General features: G+C 34.0%; 1 protein-coding gene across 1 annotated transcript in view; it reads right to left on the bottom strand.

Moving 5' to 3' along the window:
- Positions 1-21,147: 21,147 nt before the first annotated feature.
- The window catches only part of LOC143227316 (lachesin-like), a 246,248-nt gene continuing 243,033 nt past the window's right edge, over positions 21,148-24,362 (bottom strand). The window contains exons 8-9 of the mRNA XM_076458772.1: positions 22,724-22,828; positions 21,148-21,287 (exon numbers count right to left, since the gene is read on the bottom strand). Of these exons, the coding sequence (XP_076314887.1) occupies positions 21,148-21,287; positions 22,724-22,828 (245 nt within the window). The remainder of the gene's footprint in view (positions 21,288-22,723; positions 22,829-24,362) is intronic.

Below are 24,362 nucleotides of genomic sequence, written 5' to 3'. Positions count from 1 at the left end.
AACTAAATCGACACAGACGACTTCTGTAGTTTTATAAACTAAATTAACACAGATGAGTTCTGTAGTTTTATAAACTAAATCAACACAAACGAGTTCTTTGGTTTTATAAACTAAATCAACACAGATGAGTTCTGTAGTTTTATAAACTAAATCAACACAAACGAGTTATTTGGTTTTATAAACTAAATCAACACAGATGAGTTCTGTAGTTTTATAAACTAAATCAACACAAACGAGTTCTGTAATTTTATAAACTAAATCAACACAGACGAGTTCTGTAGTTTTATAAACTAAATCGACACAGACGACTTCTGTAGTTTTATAAACTAAATCGACACAGACGACTTCTGTAGTTTTATAAACTAAATTAACACAGATGAGTTCTGTAGTTTTATAAACTAAATCAACACAAACGAGTTCTTTGGTTTTATAAACTAAATCAACACAGATGAGTTCTGTAGTTTTATAAACTAAATCAACACAAACGAGTTCTTTGGTTTTATAAACTAAATCAACACAGATGAGTTCTGTAGTTTTATAAACTAAATCAACACAGACGAGTTCTGTAGTTTTATAAACTAAATCAACACAGACGAGTTCTGTAGTTTTATAAACTAAATCAACACAAACGAGTTCTGTAATTTTATAAACTAAATCAACACAGATGAGTTCTGTAGTTTTATAAACTAAATCAACACAGATAAGTTCTGTATCTTTATAAACTAAATCAACACAGACGAGTTCTGTAGTTTTATAAACTAAATCAACACAGACGAGTTCTGTAATTTTATAAACTAAATCAACACAGACGAGTTCTTTGGTTTTATAAACTAAATCAACACAAACAAGTTATTTGGTTTTATAAACTAAATCAACACAGATGAGTTCTGTAGTTTTATAAACTAAATCAACACAGATGAGTTCTGTAGTTTTATAAACTAAATCAACACAAACGAGTTCTTTGGTTTTATAAACTAAATCAACACAAACGAGTTATTTGGTTTTATAAACTAAATCAACACAGATGAGTTCTGTAGTTTTATAAACTAAATCAACACAGATGAGTTCTGTAGTTTTATAAACTAAATCAACACAAACGAGTTATTTGGTTTTATAAACTAAATCAACACAGATGAGTTCTGTAGTTTTATAAACTAAATCAACACAGACGAGTTCTGTAATTTTATAAACTAAATCAACACAGATGAGTTCTGTAGTTTTATAAACTAAATCAACACAGATAAGTTCTGTATCTTTATAAACTAAATCAACACAGATGAGTTCTGTAGTTTTATAAACTAAATCAACACAAACGAGTTAGTTGGTTTTATAAACTAAATCAACACAGATGAGTTCTGTAGTTTTATAAACTAAATCAACACAGATGAGTTCTGTAGTTTTATAAACTAAATCAACACAAACGAGTTATTTGGTTTTATAAACTAAATCAACACAGATGAGTTCTGTAGTTTTATAAACTAAATCAACACAAACGAGTTCTTTGGTTTTATAAACTAAATCAACACAGACGAGTTCTGTAATTTTATAAACTAAATCAACACAGACGAGTTATTTGGTTTTATAAACTAAATCAACACAAACAAGTTATTTGGTTTTATAAACTAAATCAACACAGATGAGTTCTGTAGTTTTATAAACTAAATTAACACAGATGAGTTCTGTAGTTTTATAAACTAAATCAACACAAACGAGTTCTTTGGTTTTATAAACTAAATCAACACAAACGAGTTATTTGGTTTTATAAACTAAATCAACACAGATGAGTTCTGTAATTTTATAAACTAAATCAACACAGACGAGTTCTGTAGTTTTATAAACTAAATCAACACAGACGAGTTCTGTAGTTTTATAAACTAAATCAACACAGACGAGTTCTGTAATTTTATAAACTAAATCAACACAGATGAGTTCTGTAGTTTTATAAACTAAATCAACACAGATAAGTTCTGTATCTTTATAAACTAAATCAACACAGATGAGTTCTGTAGTTTTATAAACTAAATCAACACAAACGAGTTAGTTGGTTTTATAAACTAAATCAACACAGATGAGTTCTGTAGTTTTATAAACTAAATCAACACAGATGAGTTCTGTAGTTTTATAAACTAAATCAACACAAACGAGTTATTTGGTTTTATAAACTAAATCAACACAGATGAGTTCTGTAGTTTTATAAACTAAATCAACACGGATGACTTCTGTAGTTTTATAAACTAAATCAACACAGATGAGTTCTGTAGTTTTATAAACTAAATCAACACAAACGAGTTCTTTGGTTTTATAAACTAAATCAACACAGATGAGTTCTGTAGTTTTATAAACTAAATCAACACAAACGAGTTATTTGGTTTTATAAACTAAATCAACACAGATGAATTCTGTAGTTTTATAAACTAAATCAACACGGATGAGTTCTGTAGTTTTATAAACTAAATCAACACAGACGAGTTCTGAATTTCACAGTCTTGATTTTTTTAAATTTTATTTCGACACTTAGTTTATCATATTATTTGACAGCGTTTCTATATAGAATATTCATTGGACAGAAAAATAATTTAAGTGATATTTTCCTTGTTGAAATAACTGAACATAAAACGGTTTCATGGCGTGCAAAAAGGGGGGAGCAACAGTTTATAGCAAAGTTGTTTAATCGTTGTTGTGTTTAGTTGACAACGTTAGTGTTTTAAGTTTATATTAATTGGTCAAGCCCGGCATGGTCAAGCATGTTAAGGCGTACGGCTCGTAATCTGAGGGTCACGGGTTCGCATTCCCGTCGCGCCAAACATGCTCGCCCTTTCAGCCGTCCGGGTGTTATAATGTTACGGTCAATCCCACTATTCGTTGGTAAAAGAGTTGGCGGTGGGTGGTGATGACTAGCTGACTTCCCTCTAGTCTTACACTGCTAAATTAGGGACGGCTAGCGTAGATAGCCCTCGAGTAGCTTTGTGCGAAATTCAAAAACAAACAAACAAACAATTAACTGGTTAAGCCTTACTAACCACCATTCTTATTATCAAATCTCTATGTAATTAGATCACCAGACTATTTCCACAGCGTTAGGTGGCGCTTCTCAGTTCCTTCTAATAAATAACCAGTATCGTTATGTTGTCTTATTGTAGGGGTAAGGTATAACAAACTGTGACGCTGGTGTTGATTACCTGGATTACACTATTAAATGGTTTCAGATCGTTTGTAACTGACTGAAGAACAACAGTATAGTTGTACTTAGTTTATTGTTCTTTTTGTTTTATTAAATATTCATAAAAAACACGACCAGAAAAGTAATACTTTTACGAAAAATATGTTACCGCCAGATGTCTTTTGATTTTATGGTCTCTAGTTATTATATATATATATATATATTTATACATACAAACTTAATTTTGTACAAACGTCTTCGGTTCTGTTTTATAACAAACACAACACTGAGAATAGTTTCTCAATAACTGAAATATATACTTCAGTAACAAGGTACTCAACAGTTGGGGTATATACTTCAGTAACAAGGTACTCAACAGTTGAAGTATATACTTCTGTAACAAGGTACTCAACAATTAAAGTATACACTTCAGTAACAAGGTACTCAACAGTTGGGGTATATACTTCAGTAACAAGGTACTCAACAGTTGGGGTATATACTTCAGTAACAAGGTACTCAACAATTAAAGTATACAGGGTACTCAACAGTTGGGGTATATACTTCAGTAACAAGGTACTCAACAGTTGGGGTATATACTTCAGTAACAAGGTACTCAACAGTTGGGGTATATACTTCAGTAACAAGGTACTCAACAGTTGGGGTATATACTTCAGTAACAAGGTACTCAACAGTTGGGGTATATACTTCAGTAACAAGGTACTCAACAGTTGAAGTATATACTTCAGTAACAAGGTACTCAACAGTTGGGGTATATACTTCAGTAACAAGGTACTCAACAGTTGGGGTATATACTTCAGTAACAAGGTACTCAACAGTTGAAGTATATACTTCAGTAACAAGGTACTCAACGGTTGAAGTATATACTTCAGTAACAAGGTACTCAACAGTTGGGGTATATACTTCAGTAACAAGGTACTCAACAGTTGGGGTATATACTTCAGTAACAAGGTACTCAACAGTTGGGGTATATACTTCAGTAACAAGGTACTCATAGCTGAAATAAATTGACTGTGTAAATATTGTTTTTAATTTTTATAACCCTAGTCCTGTTTTGTGCACGTGATTATATCTAGACAACTTGCAACATTGAGGCTTAAAAATATTTGATTGAGGTAACAAACGTGTCTATTTCACATATGATGAAACCAATGGTTTGCTACACCTGAAAACCTAAAGTGTACATATACACAAACGTTAACTAAACAGTAAATTTATACGTATACACGTAGTTAACCAAACAAAAAAGGAAGTTGATAAAAATATGTTAGACGGGCCTGTAGGCCCGGCATGTCCAGATGGCGAGGGAGCTCGACTCTTAATATGAGGGTCGCAAATTCAAATCCATGTCACACCAAACATGCTCGCCCTTTCAGCCGTGTTGGCGTTACAATGTAACAGTCAATCCCACTATTCGTTGGTAAAAGAGTAGCCCTTGAGTTGGCTGTGGATGATGTTGACTAGCTGCCTTCCCTCTTGTCTTACACTGTTAAATTAGGTACGGCTAGCGCAGATAGCCCTCTTGTAGTTTTGCGCGAAATTAAAAAACAAACAAACAGAAAATATGTCATATTCATTAAAACAACGATGGAAAATATGTTTTCTCGGTTTTGGAAAGTCATATAACGTGACAAACTGATAAAATTAGTTTAGATTAAAAACAAAATACACTAACAATAGACATTAACAGTTCAGTGGCATGAATTCTGAACTGACGTGAATGCTGTTGGTAGCGCATTCACGTGGAAGGTCAACATCAGTAGACGATAAATATCAAATGAACGTGGGCGAAGTCTACAAATTGCACGTGAAAGAAAGACGTTCCTTTAATAGCCCTGTGCTCGTGCTAACCTGGCCCGGCATGGCCAAGCGCGTTAAGGCGTGCGACTCGTAATCCGAGGGTCGCGGGTTCGCATCCCCGTCGCACCAAACATGCTCGCCCTTTCAGCCGTGGGGGCGATATAAAGTTACGGTCAATCCCACTATTCGTTGGTAAAAGAGTAGCCCCAGAGTTGGCGGTGAGTGGTGATGACTGCCTGCCTTCCTTCTAGTCTTACACTACTAAATTAGGGACGGCTAGCACAGATAGCCCTCGAGTAGCTTTGTGCGAAATTCCAAAACAAAGAGACAAACAAACAAAACATTTACCAACTTCTGATTGTACAATTTAATGGCGGATAAGGTGGCTTTTTTATGTTGCTCGTGGTTACCAATTCGAATATTATAACACGTAATGAGAATGTGGCAATTACTATACTATTATAGTAATTGAAGCAAGATTGTTTGTTTGTTTGTTTTTTGAATTTCGCACAAAGCTACTCAAGGGCTATCTGTGCTAGCCGTTCCTAATTTAGCAGTGTAAGACTAGAGGGAAGGCAGCTAGTCATCACCACCCACCGCCAACTCTTGGGCTACTCGTTTACCAACGAATAGTGGGATTGACCGTCACATTATGACGCCCCCACGGCTGGGAGGGCGGGCATGTTTGGCACGACGCGGGCACGAACCCGCGACCCTCGGATTACGAGTCGCACGCCTTACGCGCTTGGCCATGCCAGGCCCATGAAGCAAGCATCTACTTATATTATAGTACTATTACATTGTTATGTACTATAAAATTAATACTAGATTTGTAAGACACAACATTATGACCAAAACAGTTCTTTATTAATTTATTGGATGAGCAGATTTTTGACAAATACCCTGCAACCGTAATTTCTTTAAATTTTAATAATACGTATTTTAATAATACGAATCTACAGTGACTAGTGTATTCACGGGTTAGTGTTTTAGAATAATAATAACCAATAATAACTGCTGTTAAAATAATAAGTAAACAACGTATAACGTTAAAATCGATACACGATAAAAAACATTTGTAAAATGTGGATTCTACGTCTTGACATTTAGCATAGGCCAGGCATGGCCAGGTTGTTAAGGCGTTCGACTCGCAAACTGAGGGTGGCAGATTCGAATCCCCGTCACACCAAACATGCTTGCCCTTTCAACCGTGGAGACGTTATAATGTGACAGTCAATCCCACTATTCGTTGGTAAAAGAGTAGCCCAAGATATGGCGGTGGGTGATGGTGACTAGCTGCCTCACCTCTAGTCTTACAGTACTAAATTAGGGACGGCTAGCGCAGATAGCCCTCAAGTAGCTTTGCGTGAAATTAAAAAACAAACAGTCATTTATCGCGCCATCTTCAGGTGTGGACTAGCAAGACGAGAAACCCACTTGAAATAAAAATGTATCTCAGAGCAGCTGGTATAGGTATTACCACTTTTATTGATAAGCAGAGAACAACGTTTCGACCTTCCTAGGTCATCTTCAGGTTAACAAAGTTAGAGATTGCAGATGACTATTGTTCTCTGCTTATCAATAAAAGTGTCATATTTATTTATTTTCCCAAGCTATATCACGTGACTGTAGGTTTACATTTTTGCATAGATCTCAGAGGAGGGCCCTCCACATTCTCGCAGATATTCGTCAGACTTTTGTCTCTATTTAATCGGTTTAAATATAGAGTAAAATATTTGTTGTTTTTTTGAACACCCTGAATAAACTAGAAGTTACACCTGGAATATATAACAGCATTTCACGTTCCCTTTTAATTTTGTTGTAACTGTTTTAAAATAATATCTTCATCCTTTATTATCACGCTAATTCTCTTCCCCTCCTGGTGACTTAGCGACATGGCTTTGGACTTACAACGCTAGAATCCGAGTTTCGATACCAAAGGTGAGCAGAGCAAAGACAGCCTAGTATGTAGCTTTCTGATTAATTACAAACAAATAACGTTAGCGACGTTCTTAACTCTTCTGTCTGTAGAAGTCGGATTAATTCGTCTTTCAATCGCTGTATATTTTATGTAGCTTGTTCAAAGTATTTAAAAAAACAAGAAATATTTTACTCTAAATAAATAAGACATTTATATCTTACAACTTTACACCTGAAGATGGCGTGGTAAATGTCAAGATAAGTAAGAGTCCACATTTTAGAAGGCCCAGCATGGCTGGGTGGTTAAGGCAATCGACTCGTAATCCGAGAGTTGTGGATTCGAATCCCCGTCACACCTAATATGCTCGCCATTTCAGCCTTGGGGACGTTATAACGTGACGTTAAATCCGACTTTTAGTAGGTAAAGAACAGGCCAAAAGTTGGTAAAAAGATGGTGCTGAGTATCTATCTTCATTCTAGTTTATCATTTAAAATAGAGGGACGGCTAGCGCAGATGCTCCTCTGAGTATGTTCCATGTTCTCCTTTAATTTATCAAGATAAGCGCCAAGAATATGGACTTTCAGGGACATCCTGCAGCCCATTTTGCCGTAGTTCTTTACCAGAGCCTCAACCAGTTCTACATAATTTTCGGCCTTGTAGTTGTCCAAGAAGCCCCGAACCACTGCGACAAAGCTGCCTCGAGTTTTTTGCCCCTTCCTACTAAGCTTCTTGGATAATTCTGTGCACTCCAGGATCTTCTTTATTTGTGAACCAACGAAGACACCATCTTTGACCTTTGCCTCAGACAGCTTAGGGAAGAAGTCTCGAAGGTACATGAAGGCTGCAGACTCCTTATCAAGAGCTGTGACAGATTGTTTCATAAGACCCAGTTTTATGTGGCATGATGGGAACAACACCTTCTGGAGGTCCACTAGTGGCTCACACTTGACATTGTGCCTCCCCACAGAGAACTCGGTCCATTGTGGCCAGTGTTTCCTGTTGTAGTGTGCTGCGGTGTCCCTGCTGTCCCAGAGGCAAAGATAACAGGAAAATCTGCTAAAGCCTCCTTGGAGACCCATCAGGAATACCACCATTTTGAAGTCTCCGATAACATCCCAGCCATACTCATCATACTTCAAGGCTTCTATCAAGGTCTTGACGCTGTTGTATTCCTCTTTGAGGTGCATCGAATTTTAAAAGGTCTAAAATTTGTATAATGTAAAATCTTACCATTCAAGCAAGCAAAAATTGTCCGTCTTACCTTGTAGAGCATTTTTTTGTAGTACTCACAGGTAAAATAAGGTGCCCAGGGTTTGTTTTGATCCCCGACAGGCATGCTGAAATATGCCTTGTAGGGTTCACACATTTTAGCAGATGCTGTTACAGAGTACTTTTTCGCCTTTGTCTTGATACATTGGCCATATACATAGCAGAATGCATCTGAAGAATGCTTGCAGCTTTTTGATGCCATCTCTGATAAAATCAGATAGGTCTATGTGTTCACTTAGGCAGCTAGAACGAAACTGAAGTGGTGAGCTCTAGTATATATATTACTATGGAAAGTTCTAAAAATTTCTAAAAGGTTCTTGAAAATTCTCGTAAGTTTTACAACATTCTAGAAAGTTCTTGAAAATCCTTGTAAGTTCGAGAAAATTCTCTTTCAGCTACTCAGCACTGAATCTACCCAGAATATTTTGAAAAATTGGTTAATTTGAAAATTTCATTACCCAGGTCACAAAAGCAAAGTTTGAAGAGAAAAATAGGTCTTTTCCATTTACTTTAGGCATAAGAAATTGGGAAATAACATTTTCTCTCCAGGAACAAGAAAAAGTAAAAATTTTGTTACATAATGTAATCATTAATACGATAGCTGTTAAAAATCACGTATTTTATTGGTTGTAGTCTTTTATTGGTTATCTTTCACACGTCACGTACTGTCACGGTTGTAATACGTCATAATAAACAAAATCTGTACAACTAACTTATAAAAGTCAGGTAGATGTATTTTAATTTTTCATTAATGACTATTTAGGAACAACATATCGTTTTAGTTCTGAAGAAATTTTGGCTCAAATTTAATACAATGATAAACGTGAACTTATCAATTGATCTTTTAAATTCAAAAACAAACAGTTATTCCAGGTCAGGTGGTTATGACGCTCGACTCGTCATCAGAGAAACAAACAGTTATTCCAGGTCAGGTGGTTATGACGCTCGACTCGTCATCGTCACACCCAACATTGTCGCCCTTTCACTCGTGGAAGCATTATAATGTGACGGTCAATCCCACTCTTTGTTCACAAAAGAGTAGTCCAAGAGATAGAGTGGGTGGTGTTGAATAGCTTCTCTTTAATTACTAAATTGGGAATGGTTATCGAAGATAAGAAAACAAATAATTTGCATATTGAAATTTTGATGGGTAAATAATTCATTTTATTTCTGTACTTAACGGTTTATATTTACCTTCATGCTTGTTTGGTAGTTACGGACGGCTACTCCAGGAATATCTGTGCTGGTCATTCTTAAATTCGAAATCATAAAATAAATGGGAGGCATTTTGTCAGCGGTAAAAACTTTACTCTTGTCTGACCGAAAAGTGTGCTTCCCCCTCCTTACAATGCACCCATAACCTCGAAGTTTGAAGCACTATTGTTATTATTTGTGGTAACGGGACACGAATCATGAAGGTGCAGATCAACATGTCCGGCATTGCCAACGATTAGTCTACGACTGGCTTTAATGTTTGTACTTTACACTTTTTATGGTCTTACTAATTAGTCCAGTCTCTTTTTACAACACATTTATATGTGACTGTTACCTTACAAAGTCCATCTGTAGTGGACTAACCACTATGAAGAATGATAAATATAACATTAAATGGTGAAAACAACACAGTTAATCCAACGACTTTTAAATCAAACACTCTCTCAATACAAATTTGAGCGTAAGCGCCATCTATAAACCTCTTTTAGAACACGGAATTTAAAATATGTGTATTCGAAATAATTTATGCAGCTATAGAGAAAATAGTAAAACCTGTTGTACATGTAAACAGAGGGAAAAGTAAAAGTTGCTATTTGTTAAATATAGTTTTGGCTTCCTTTACTGTTACGTTTTCATACAGTAAAACCTGTTTTAGCCGGATGGCGGAACCTGCGTAACGCAGACAGAAAACTATCTTTCACCAACCTCATCTATCAGCAAGTAGGATTAGGACTTGAGTAAGACGGTGTGTGTGTGTGTGTTTTTCTTATAGCAAAGCGACGGAAGGCTATCAGCTGAGCCCACCGAGGGAAATTAAACTCCTGAGTTTAGCGTTGTAAATCCGTAGACTTACCGCTGTACCAGCGGGATACGAGTAAGACGAAAAAAAAATGTTTTAAGTAAATATTAATTTCTTATTTAATTAATGCCTCCAGTGGCTCAGCGGTATGTCTGCGGACTTACAACGCTAAAATCCGGGTTTCGATATTCGTGGTGGGCAGAGCACAGATAGCCCATTGTGTAGCTTTGTGCTAAATTCAAAACAACAACAGTATTTAATTAATAATTTCTTTAAATATTAATCACATGAGATATTAATATTTAATGAAAAACATTTTTTTCAGTCTTACTAATTTCTTATTTAATTAATGTTTTTTTATATATTAATAAATTCTTGTTTAATTAATAATATGTTTAAATATAAATAAATTATCGGACATTTTGTTACATTAAGTATTAGTTAAATAAATTTGTTCAGTTAATCAGTAGAAGTGAAGTAAAGTACTTTCAGTTTGGTTTGCTCTCCTCACACCGTGAATCAGTAGAAATGAAGTAAAGTACTTCCATTTTGGTTTGCTCCCCTCACACAGTGAGTCAGTAGAAGTGAAGTACTTCTATTTTAGTTTGCTCCCCTCACACAGTGAATCAGTAGAAGTGAAGTAAAGTAAAGTACTTCTATTTTGTTTGCTCCCCTCACACAGTACTTCTATTTTGGTTTGCTCCCCTCACACAGTGAGTCAGTAAAAGTGAAGTAAAGTACTTCCATTTTGATTTGCTCCCTTCACACAGTGAATCAGTAGAAGTGAAGTAAAGTACTTTCATTTTGGTTTGCTCCCCTCACACAGTAAATCAGTAGAAGTGAAGTAAAGTACTTTCATTTTGGTTTGCTCCCCTCACACAGTAAATCAGTAAAAGTGAAGTAAAGTACTCCCATTTTGGTTTGCTCCCCTCACACAGTGAATCAGTAGAAGTGAAGTAAAGTACTTCCATTTTGGTTTGCTCCCCTCACACAGTAAATCAGTAGAAGTGAAGTAAAGTACTTTCATTTTGGTTTGCTCCCCTCACACAGTAAATCAGTAAAAGTGAAGCAAAGTACTTCCATTTTGGTTTGGTACCCTTCACCCAGTGAATCAGTAGAAGTGAAGTAAAGTACTTCCATTTTTGTTTGCTTCCTATAACTTAACCAGAACTCTTCAACTCCTATTTTACCCAAATGAATAACACTTTCGATGTTTCTTATACTGTATAAAAATCGCACCTACACATATGAATATATGTGTGTGTGTGTGTGTGTGTGCTAGCTGTTGTAACTTAGCCATATGCGCATTTCTTTCTTTCTTTGTATATTGGGTTATATTATTTTATATATGTTCATGTTAATCTAAGAAAGAGAGTAATAAGGCATTAAACTCGCGCACAAAACGTAGCAGAAAATCACAACTCACAACAAGATCGAATATCAGCGCCACCTTTAATCCACCAAGAAGTATAGTTTATTGAACAGTAAAATAGTTGAGACAAAAATGATAATTTTTGTTTTACTAAATAATGTTACTCCATTTTGGTGCAACACTTAGAAGTGACAGTCAGGAAGAGATATTGTCATACAAAATAGACATTTATACATATATATAAACAGACCGTTCATAGTTAAAGCATTACATTGTCTTAAACAGCACTGGTTTGGTATTTATCGTATATACTGTGTTACAATATTGCTCCAATTGTTACTGGGTGTTTAGGGTTGACATAAGACTTCTAAAACATACTTGGTCTGTCAGTAGTCGATGATTTTAAAACAGGCAACAAATGTTATTTAGAACATGTCAAAACTTATATTATCTATATTTTCTTATGAGATTAAACTCTGAATCAAAATTGCAACAAGATTACGATATGTAGTCTAGCATTTTTAATAATAAATGAAAAACTAATTATGTTTAAACTACTGATAAGTGTTACTGTAAAATTTAAACCATAAAGAGAAAATAAACGTTCGCTAAATGTTCTTACAGAATTGAAAACAATAAAATACAATAAAATGATATCTTATGTATTCGAAAAATTGTGTGGTGTATTGTGTGATGTATTCTGTTTCTGTTTTTAGGATTTTTTGTGTCGTCGAAGCGTTAGATGAGAAGAAAAGTACAGGAAAACACTAAACTTTCCAGTTTGGAAAGAAACTGTGAACAATTTGATAAGACGGAACAATTTAAAAACTAAAAACAAAATAAAAAATTTGAGAGTGTACGTCCGTGTGAAACACAAGAGTTGATCAGGAAATATACGAAGCTTTGCGTTAAACCAGTAGAAATATCCAATCCCTTATTTTGTTAAAGCAGTAGAAATATGCAATCCCTGATTTTGTAAAACCAGTAGAAATATCCAATCCCTTATTTTGTTAAAGCAGTAGAAATATCCAATCCCTTATTTTGTTAAAGCAGTAGAAATATGCAATCCCTGATTTTGTAAAACCAGTAGAAATATCCAATCCCTTATTTTGTTAAAGTTAAAATCCCTGATTTTGTTAAAACAGTAGAAATATACAATCCCTTATTTTGTTAAAGTAGAAATATTCAGTAGAAATATCCAATCCCTTATTTTGTTAAAGCAGTAGAAATATGCAATCCCTGATTTTGTTAAACCAGTAGAAATATCCAATCCCTTATTTTGTTAAACCAGTAGAAATATCCAATCCCTTATTTTGTTAAAGCAGTAGAAATATCCAATCCCTGATTTTGTTAAAGCAGTAGAAATATCCAATCCCTGATTTTGTTAAAACAGTAGAAATATACAATCCCGTATTTTCTTAAAACAGTAGAAATATACAGTAGAAATATACAATCCCTTATTTTGTTAAAGCAGTAGAAATACGCAATCCCTGATTTTGTTAAAACAGTAGAAATATACAATCCCTTATTTTGTTAAAGCAGTAGAAATATTCAATCCCTGATTTTGTTAAAACAGTAGAAATATACAATCCCTTATTTTGTTAAAGCTGTAGAAATATCCAATCCCTGATTTTGTTAAAACAGTAGAAATATCCAATCCCTGATTTTGTTAAAACAGTAGAAATATCCAATCCCTTATTTTGTTAAAGCAGTAGAAATATCCAATCCCAGATTTTGTTAAAACAGTAAAAATATGCAATCCCTTATTTTGTTAAAACAGTAGAAATATCCAATCCCTGGTTTTGTTAAAGCAGTAGAAATACACAATCCCTTATTTTGTTAAACCAGTAGAAATATCCAATCCCTGGTTTTGTTAAACCAGTAGAAATATACAATCCCTGATTTTGTTAAAACAGTAGAAATATCCAATCCCTGGCTTTGTTAAAGCTGTAGAAATACACAATCCCTGATTTTGTTAAAACAGTAGAAATATACAATCCCTTATTTTGTTAAAGCAGTAGAAATATCCAATCCCTGATTTTGTTAAAACAGTAGAAATATCCAATCCCTGATTTTGTTAAAACAGTAGAAATATACAATCCCTTATTTTGTTAAACCAGTAGAAATATCCATTCCCTTATTTTGTTAAACCAGTAGAAATAATCAATCCCTAATTTTGTTAAACCAGTAGAAATATGCAATACCTGATTTTTTTTAAACTAGTAGAAATATGCAATACCTGATTCTTTTTTAAAACCAGTAGAAATATGCAATACCTGATTCTGTGAAATAGGTTGGAATACCCAATCCGCGATTTTGCTAAACCAGTAGAAATGTCCACTCTATAATTTTGTTAAACTACTAGAAATATCCAATCTATGATTTTATTAAAGCAGTAGAAATATCCTATCTATGATTTTGATAAACCAGGAGAAATATTCAGTCTCTGATTTTGTTAAACCACTAGAAATGTCCTATCTATGAATTTGCTAAACCAGTAGAAATATCCGATTCCCGTTTTTCTGTTTCATGTTCATTCGTTTTTAAATTAGCAACGTCTTATTTCTAAGAAGTAACGTAACCAACGGAACTCGCTTCTCAATGACGTACGTACATAAAACATAATATAAACTATATGAGCTACAACATGATTTTAAAGTATTGTTTTCTAATTTACTAAACTACATAGAAAGCTGAAGATTGACGTCCTTGTAAATAGAACTTATTGATTAAGTTCCCCGTTGTCTAATCTAATTAAAATGGGTAACATTACTGAGTTATCCGCTATATTTCATCTCGTTTGTACCTATCAAATTCAATTCTTGTTGTTACACTTACAGTTGAAAACCCGATAAAGTGTTTTCAGTGCGGTTTGACTTGAGTTACAGACACTAATCGTTCTATATACAAAACAATATGTAATAAAACATAGATTCTGATTAGAAAGCTAGCACACGGGATTATATACAAAAGATGTAACGACTTTCAAACGAGACCCTAACTTCGAGTTTTGGGTCTCGTTTGAAAATCTGATTAAACGTAGTTCTCTCGTTGCTTATAAAGAAGTGGACGCGCTCTTCTCGTGAATATTATTAGCACAATATCCTCGACTTATTCTGTCTGAACTTTCTTTTTTACAAGTGAATAAAAAATGTCTAAACTTTCGCTTTGGAAAGAGTGTAAGTTGACTTCTTTCATGTGGAACAGCTTTTGTTTGTTTCGTGTGTTTTGAATAATTTTCCTTTGTTCTACTATTTATCAGCCACTCAAAAGAAGCAATCAAAATTCTAATAACAGGATTCGATCCTCAGAACCAACGCAACGCTGATGGTCGATTGTGCAGCTTTGCATTTAACCCCCTCCCCAACAAAGAAAAAGAAACTAAACAAAACTTGAGGGGCGGCTGCAACACCTAAAATGCTGATAATACGCTAGTTTAAACTAAAGAAATAGTTTACAATTCTGAAAACTTATTTTTGTTACATGTAAAACTATACAGTTCTAAAACTTGTTGTTGTTACATCTAAAACTATACACTTCTAAAATTTATTGTTGTTACATGTAAAATTATACAATTCTAAAACGTATTGTTGTTAAATGTAAAAATAAAACTACACAATTCTAACACTTTTGTTTTTCTAAAACTTATTGTTATTACGTGAAAACTATACACTTCTAAAACGTATTGTTGTTACATGTAAAACTATACACTTCTAAAACTTATTGTTGTTAAATGTAAAACTATACAATTTTGAAATGTTATTGATGTTACATCTAAAACAATACACTTCTAACAACTTATTGTTATTACATGTAAAACTATACACTTCTAACAACAATGTAGTTTTACATGTAAAACTATACACTTCTAACAACAATGTAGTTTTACATGTGAAACTATATTGTATAAAGAATAAATATTAATTCTGGAACCTAAACAAAAGGATATAATGAATTGACGACAATTCTTCAATGATAACTTGGGGTTATTATTAATACGAAACTTAACATAGGCAGTTAATACCAGACGTATGTTAAAAAGTGAAAAAACAGAAAGAGAGAGCCAGTTACAGCCAGTTACAAAAAGTCTGTAAGTTGGAACTTCTCTTAATTTCGGTGCATGCGATTGGCTAGTCAAAGCACGAGGAGATCGAGCTAACCTTGCAGTTAATCCAAAAATTGTTTAAATTACAAGAACAGCACGTGGAACACATTTTGTAAAGTTCTATATTTTGGCAGAGATGTTTTTCTGTTAAAACGTTTGTTGTTTCCAGTTTAAACCTCAAATTTTAATCTAATTTTTAAATCAGCGTGTCTATATCGTTTTGAATTATAGAACCAAAACAAAAAAGAATAAATATAAACAAGAGAAAAAGTGAATGTTTTACATACTTAACACCACTTCTGAAATCACCTGGTCCACTTTATATGTTTATTACAATTTCGTCTTTAATGGAGAGCTCTAGGTTCTGAACTTTCGTTTTTACAGTAGTGTATTGAAAGGAAATATTACTGTCTCATTTGTGTTCAAAGCACGATATATGGAATCTTTATAACACTGACCTGCTATCAGAATTGTTTATGAATGAAATATGTTTTATGGTTAATACAGTTCGAGAACAAACTTGTTTAGGTCTGTTTGTGAATTGGACAAGAAATATGAAGTTATTTTTAGCGCTATCACAGAAATTGTAAAATAAAATAGGTTAGGCTTATGAATGTAGTGCATTAGATGATACCACACTATATTTGTTCCGATCTTTATTTAATGTTTTGCTCACTGCCAAAAGTGTTTTCTTCAATTATGTAGCTGCTGTTTGTTTGTTAGCGCAAGGCTGCACAATAACTTACATGTGCGAGGATCGAATCCAAACATTCCTCAATTGTTAAGTTCTCCATCTTAGCGTTAGGTAGCGCTAGGTCACTTAGAGAATATAATTTGTTACGGTCAGAATTAACCAATTACAAATTAAAAAAATTAACTCTCACCTGGTTCGATCGACAAGGCTACTGGATAAGTTCGATATCTCAAAGTTTCATTTCTTGCATAGAATGCTGGGATTTAGTAAAAAAACAAAATACGCTTCGATAATACGATGTAGTTAGACCTTTAGAATATTAAGGTCTTCAATAGCGCAATGTTACTTGAGCTTTAGAATATTTAGGTATTCAGTAATAAGATACAACCAGAATGTAAGAACATTGAGGTATTCATGAATCACATTTTACCAGAAGTTTTGAACATTAAGACCTTGGTGTTACTAAAACTCTTAATATGTTTGTTGGTATTCGTCATTTTAACGAGTTATTTCGACGGTCTTTTCAAACGTTTTCAATTTTTTTTTCCATTTGTAATGATGCTCAAACAAAACAGAAATTAGATAAACTAACAACAGCATTAAGATTGTATATAAACAGATGCAAGTTGGCCATAATATTACCTAGATCACCCACTGCTGTAAGTTTCTAAATGAACTTGTTCATGGATCTGTCATAAGAAAAGGATTTTTCCTCCACAGAAATCTTATAGCTCAACTTCGATTTAAAACGACCAAGGCTGAACTGTAGACAACAACAACCTAGACGTAAGGATGGGTTTACGAGGTTTAACTGAACCGGGAGGACTTAGTTATAAAGATAAACGTTGCGTTTCAAATTACAAAAGCAAGATTTGGATGGTAGCAAAATCACCCTAAATGCAAGAGTGGATAACGTATTTAAAGTAAATTGGCAAGAATCACATCTAGATAAACAGCAAGATTTAGATTCTTAAAATAAGGCCATAAGAGGATGGATATTGTCGTTGAACCATAGCCATAACAGTCACAAGAAAACAACGGTCTAGATATAAAAATGCCAACTGTGCGTTAACATACTGATAATATTCACATTCGGACAACATGGTTATAGAAACAAAGATGGGTAATACTGTTTAACTAAACCGACGAGATAGAATACAAAGTCTAAATATATGAGATGGCTCAGACTTGGAATTTTAATAGCAGGTTCAAAATATAAGTTGATTGCTTTATCTTAACCGAATGAGATATTCAGAATTGGACTCAAAGAGCTTATTAAAACAATAGAGCTTTTAAGATAAAATACAACAGAATGGTTCTGAGTAAAAAAAGAAACCCAAATAGAAGTTAAAATTAAAAGAAAATTACACATCAAACGGTGTTCAAACGCTACGGCTCACAACCTGAGAAATAAATGTTATATATTCATTGTGATAGTGTTCTAACGCTACGGCTCACAACCTGACAAATAAATGTTATATATTCATTGTGATAGTGTTCTAACTATACGGCTTATAACCTGACAAATGAATGTTATATATTCGTTGTGACAGTGTTCTAACGACACGACTCATAACCTGACAAATAAATGTTTTATATTAATTATGATAGTGTTCTAAAGATACGACTATTACCTGACAACTAAATGTGATATATTCATTGTGGTAGTGTTCTAATGATACGGCTTATAACCTGACAAATAAATGTTTTATATTAATTATGATAGTGTTCTAAAGACACGACTATTACCTGACAAATAAATGTTATATATTCATTGTGATAATGTTCTAACGACACGGCTCATAACCTGATAAAGAAATGTTATATATTTGTTGTGGTAGTGTTCTAACGACACGGCTCATAACCTGACAAAGAAATGTTATATATTTGTTGTGGTAGTGTTCTAACGACACGGCTCATAACCTGACAAAGAAATGTTATGTATTCGCTGTGGTAGTGTTCTAACGATAGGACTATTACCTGACAACTAAATGTGATATATTCATTGTGGTAGTGTTCTAACGATACGGCTCATAACTTGACAAACAAATGTTTTATATTAATTATGATAGTGTTCTAAAGATCCGACTATTACCTGGCAAATATATGTTATATATTCATTGTGATAGTGTTCTAACGATACGGCTCACAACTTGAGAAATAAATGTTATATATTCATTGTGACAGTGTTCTAACGATACGGCTCATAACCTCACAAATAAATGTTATGTATTCATTGTTGTAGTTTTCTAACGATACGACTCATAATCTCACAAATAAATGTTGTATATTCATTGTGGTAGTTTTCTAACGATACGACTCATAACCTGACAACTAAATGTTATGTATTCATAGCGATGGTGTGAAACGTTTGAGGTGAGGAATAAATAACAAAGCTTTTTAGGCTTAAAAGTGATTAAAATTAACCCTAACCGTGGTTATTTTTTCATCTTCTTCACACTTCTGATATAGTTATAATTCAACATTATTAGTGTGAAGTCAGAAGTATGTTTAAAAATAGGTTTGCAGAACTACTTTTTGGCTGCTAAAAGTCACTCGAAATGAAAACGAAAAGACCTTTATTAAAGATATGCAATAAATTGGTTCCTAAAAGGCAGAGGAAGTCGTATTGAAAAACAATGAAGTGACGTAGCTCAGAAACGACGGCAAAGTTAAAAGTAACCGATGAGGCTTAGCTATCGTGTTAAATGCATTAATTCATACACAACAACTCTTTAGTTAAGTTAATTTTATTTTGGTTAAGTAAATGCTATCGGATAAAAGCGAGAAAGTCGTGGGTATAATAATTTATTTGTTTTTGTTTAACTAGAAAAACAATGTACAAGTTTTTACTTACGAAATACTGCGGTTTAATTTTTCGTCTCTAAGGAACTATATATAACGTTAATCATGAGATTTAATTACATTAATAATAATCAGACATGGACAGAAAAGCCTTAATTTTAAGTCATATGGTGAAAAACTGACATATAATATTAAGACATGGAATGAATCGTGTGTTCTACATTTCCCTGAACTTATAAAATATCTATCAAGTAAAATTGTCCTTTTTTATAGGTTTTGATTTGTCAATATTAAACAAAAGAAAAAATATATGAATATATAACATCGTCTTGAAAACATTTACTTTATCAATAATGACTAGAAATACTCTCTATTTTATGCCATGGTATTCACTTTCGACTATAAAGCTGTCTGTAAAATGCGTTTGGAGCATTTATTTCAAACCAGAAATTTCGATTATTAAAGTTGAGCCTTGAGTTAGATTATAACGGTTTCAGTTAACTTTTATATTCGTGTAACCAACTACAATATATCATCTAAAGAAAACGTGCCTTTTCACGCTTCTATAACAGTTTCACTTTCTTAAATCTGTTAATATAACACCTACTAACCAACACTGATAACTGAAGAAATAGATACGAACAAAAACAACGTATTTTATGGACTTTTATATTCACTGTTGTACTTGTTGTTGCTGTTGTTATAATAAACTAAGTCCTACAACAACAACAAGGTGGAGGTTATTCAGTCGTTCTACAAGCAGAGATTTCAGTCACAATAAATTTAAATCACGTATTTGTTTACGGTACAAATCAGGATACGTAGTTTTACCGTATCTTCAGTGAAATTGTTACCTAATTCCTTAGACAGTATTCTTAAACACGTAGAACGAAGTGTTTTGTTTATCTTCACAACAGGGGTCTGATGGCACAGCTGGAAGTATATATGTTGATGTTTAAAGATGCAAACTCCAGAGATAGACTATCCACCACATCAAACCAACGAGACTTGTACGATCCACAAGAGTAATGCTGCTTGTATTTGCTGTCAAGATAGTACAACCAATCACGTGGATGAATCAGAACAGTCACAATGATTCCTAATATAACTGTTCTATAAATTTTGAATAAACTCGATAATTCGTTTTCTTGCAATTATAAGAATTTAAGAGTGAAATTAAAAAGGAATAACTTAACGTACCAAACCACATTATGCCTGCTATGTCCAGTGCCGACGAGGCCTTTCCCACAATACCAGGGCTCACCAGGCTGGCCGAAATACGACAGACATAGCAGTTATAATCGGAACGATACCAGTTTTATCAGCAACTTGAACAACAACTTTAATGAGATGAGCCACATTAAGTCAGTGAATTGTACTTTTTTCTGAAGTTTATTTAAACCATTACACATCATAATTAGGTTTATGATTATTAACATAGAAGTTGGATGCACTTTTGACGGATTCATGTTACACTACATTCCAACCGTTACTCATAAAAGTAATATTTTCAAGAATATGAACGATATTTAAATACATTGCGTTGATTCAAATATAATGAACTTACGAACGATTAACTCTTCATTCTATCTTCCACTCGTGAGTTATTTGTGTGCTATCTTTAGGTTCTTTTCTTGTAGCTATTCGCAGCTCATCTTAACGTTCAATCTAGTCTATCTTTGTAAATTTTATGTGACTGCTCATTATAATTCATTTGTAATATAATGTTTAAACTATCGAATGATTTAGACCATTTTTACGGAACTCAACGTTTTTTGTTTTGTTTTTTAATTTATGGTCAGGATGAGTTTAAGGTTCTAATTTACACATCTAGATTTAGACCCAAGTTTCGTAATTCCGTAATCACGCTAAAGCTCTTTGTTATAAAATTTATTTTTAAAGTACTTAGGCTATACCTTTGTTAAAAAAATCTAGCGCGTGAAACACTTATTTCTATCTACAACAAGATAATATACTACGTTTTTTAGTTCACAATATTGATAAAATATGGCAGTGCCACAGGAAATAACTTACAATATTCCGATCGTTGGTGTAGATTTTGTCTCCCACGTCATTGTTCATCTTTTCAAATCCTTCTACACTTGCTCCCTCTACACTTCCTTTTCTTTCTGTTGAAATAGAAAAAAAAAATACGGGTTTTATATGTTTTGCACGAAAATTCACAGCTATAATAAAAATTCATCTCTCGTCGTGTTCATCTCCAATATTCTAGAAGAGAAAAAAAATTGTTTGTTTTAAGCCCAAAGCTGCGGTCCCATGTGACAGCGGTATGTCAGGGATTCGATATAACTTTTCTATCAGTAAAACATACGCGCGTGCGCACAAAACTGCGCAACAGGGTATCTGCATTGTTTACACCATAGGGGTTTAACCTCGAATTTTAGGGTAATAAATTACCGATGAGTTACTGAGGAGTAAAAAAAAAGAATTAATATGCCCAAATCTTGTAATTTAGTTTTCTTGTTATTATGGAAGGGATGCCAATTTTTAGTGTTTCTTTGTTTGTTGTCTCTATGTACTTGAAGTTTTAAGCCTAATTTTCCAATCCGATGATAATTGCAATACAAAATAACCACTAAACTTTACAAATTGAGGCTTTCCTCATTGTATTAACATTGAGTATCTCGGGAACTCAGTCTTTCACTTGATTTTTGTTTCTGTTACAACGTGTCTGCGTAGACTTCCTTAATTTTTTTACTGACTGATTAAATGAAAGGCAGTTAGTCAACAACAACCTCCATCAACCCTTGGACTAAAGATGGAATAGTGAAATTAAACTATCACTCTTATATAATGCACCTACATCTCCAGAGTGCGGTTGTGTGGCGGGAACCGTGAGACCCTGGGTTCACAGTCTGATTAAGCTGACCACTAGGCTAGGCTGGTTCTTTTTTGTTATAGCTAATCTGTGTCTCTATTTTCCAGTCTGTGTTGATTGGGAACTCCAAAATCTGAACTAATATATGTTTTTGTTTGTATGTTTGTTCTTTAATTTCGCGTAAAGTTACAGGAGGGTTAACTGCGTTAGTCGTCTCTAATTTAGTAGTGTAAGACTAGAAGGAATCCGCTAGTCATTATTACCCATCGCCAACTCTTGGACTACTCTTTTCCCAACGAATAGTGGGATTGACCGTCACATTATAATGTCCCTACGGCGCAAAGGGAGAACATGTTTGGTGTGACGGGCATTCAAACCCGCGACCCTTAGATTACGAATCGAGCGCCCTAATCACCTGGTCATGCCGGGCCTCTGATTTAATATAATAACGCAGTGATTTCTGTAGAACAATGCATAACATATTTTTGTTATATTCACCAATCTTTGATGTCCCTTATCCATGACATTCAGTGCTATACGTGTGCTTATTGGTTGATTTGCCTCTAGACCTTATCCAATCTAAAGGACAATTAAAAAAACCTTATCCTAAAAATTCAGTAGTAGAAATACATATTCAAAACTAGTACAAATGGAGAAATGGAAAGCACAGTATTACTTGTCACCCTAGAAGAAATGGATCACGTAACAAATACTAAAGAAACTCACCCCTGTCCGACGGTGATAAGTGAGACTTGTCAGTTAGCGAGTTCGTAGTTGGCACATTTGGGTTCTTTTTCTCAGATAAGCTGCTATTTATCAGGCCTTGGAGCTCTGGAAAACATAAACCTGTGACTTCCGTGCAATTTTTAATAATTAAACGATTGTAATTTACAAAGATAATTACATTATGCTACTAAGGTAATTTACCTGTGCGCTAAACACAAAATCAGATCTGGAACCAACACTCTGTTGCCAAGCGTTCGTTTATTGTTGTTGTTGTTGAACTTAAAGATTAAAGAAAAACACGTTAGATATTCTAGTTTTTATGCTATTGTTGTAGTGGTGTTTCCTTATCTATAAGTTGTTATTGCTACAATCGGTAATACCGTCTTGGCCAAAGTGTCTGTAACAAAACAGACCATTAGTATGAAAATAGAATACAAATAAACTTAGTGCTGTCAAACTAAAAAAATGTATGCTATGGTTCTATGGATTTCATGAACGATTTATTAAAATAGCAAAATATTGTAACAGACTAATATTTTATCACAACTAAACCAAAACATATATAATACCAAAATATGACATAAATTCATCATAGATAGTTTCAGTGACCATTTATTAGTTCATATTAAACTTTCAGTACTTGGTTGGTCCTCCTTGTACTACAATAACATCCGCTAGGGGACGTAGAATGGTGTCGACGAATTGATTGATGTAATCGACTGTAATTTCATTCCAGCGTTTCACTAGATGGTGCTGCAATCAACTACAATAACTGGTCACCAAATTTACCAGCTCAGCAGTTCTCAGTGGGATTACAATGTGAATACTTTGATGACCATGACAATCTTGTAACGCTTTTCTGGTCGAAATAATCCTGTACAATACGACCACTGTTGGCAATGGCATTGTCATTCTGGAACAAAGAGCTATTGCCGAACTTATTCTAGTATATGACAGAAATATTCTTTCCATGTTATGCCTGTCATGCCATTGACGTTTTCTTGGAGGATGTGAAGACCAGTTTTCCACCATGACTAATAACTGTCCAAACATGTACTGTACTATTTCCTGTGGAAAGACAGTCTTTTCTCAACTGTTCTCCAAAGACGCAAGAAATACAAGTCCTCTCATCTGCTTTAACAAACTTGAAACAGGATTCATCTGTAAAAATAAGCTACAGCCATTGTTTTAAGTATGAGATGTCATGCTGTCTTGTCCAAGCGACATGGTGACGGAGGAGAAATATGGTTAATATTAAGTTACAGCTAGCCCTTCTTACGAAATAACCTTCTTTAGTCAGTGTCAAATTCACTGTTCTGGATACTCTAAAATAAATGCATTCATACCATTCTTGTCGTAAGTTGTTACAACCCTTCTTTCGACCTTGACATGTTAAACTGATTAAAACGTGGCCATCCCAAACAGTAATTTTTCGGCATCTACCAGTAGACTTTCCTGGAACAACGTTTCCTGTAGTCCAACGACATTTCAGGATTCTGGATACACTACTCTGGGAGAATCCTACTGTTTGTCCCACACCATTTCTGGACAACCAAACAGTTTAACTTTCGGCATGTGGCGAGGCATGACTCTACACCATACGCTATCTTTTCCATTACCAATGGGCGTTTACTCAATA

Source organism: Tachypleus tridentatus, chromosome 9 (genome assembly GCF_004210375.1).
Source record: "Tachypleus tridentatus isolate NWPU-2018 chromosome 9, ASM421037v1, whole genome shotgun sequence".
Lineage (NCBI taxonomy): Eukaryota > Metazoa > Arthropoda > Merostomata > Xiphosura > Limulidae > Tachypleus > Tachypleus tridentatus.
The sequence above is the reverse complement of the archived record's forward strand: the minus strand, read 5'-3'. Positions and strand labels throughout refer to the sequence as shown.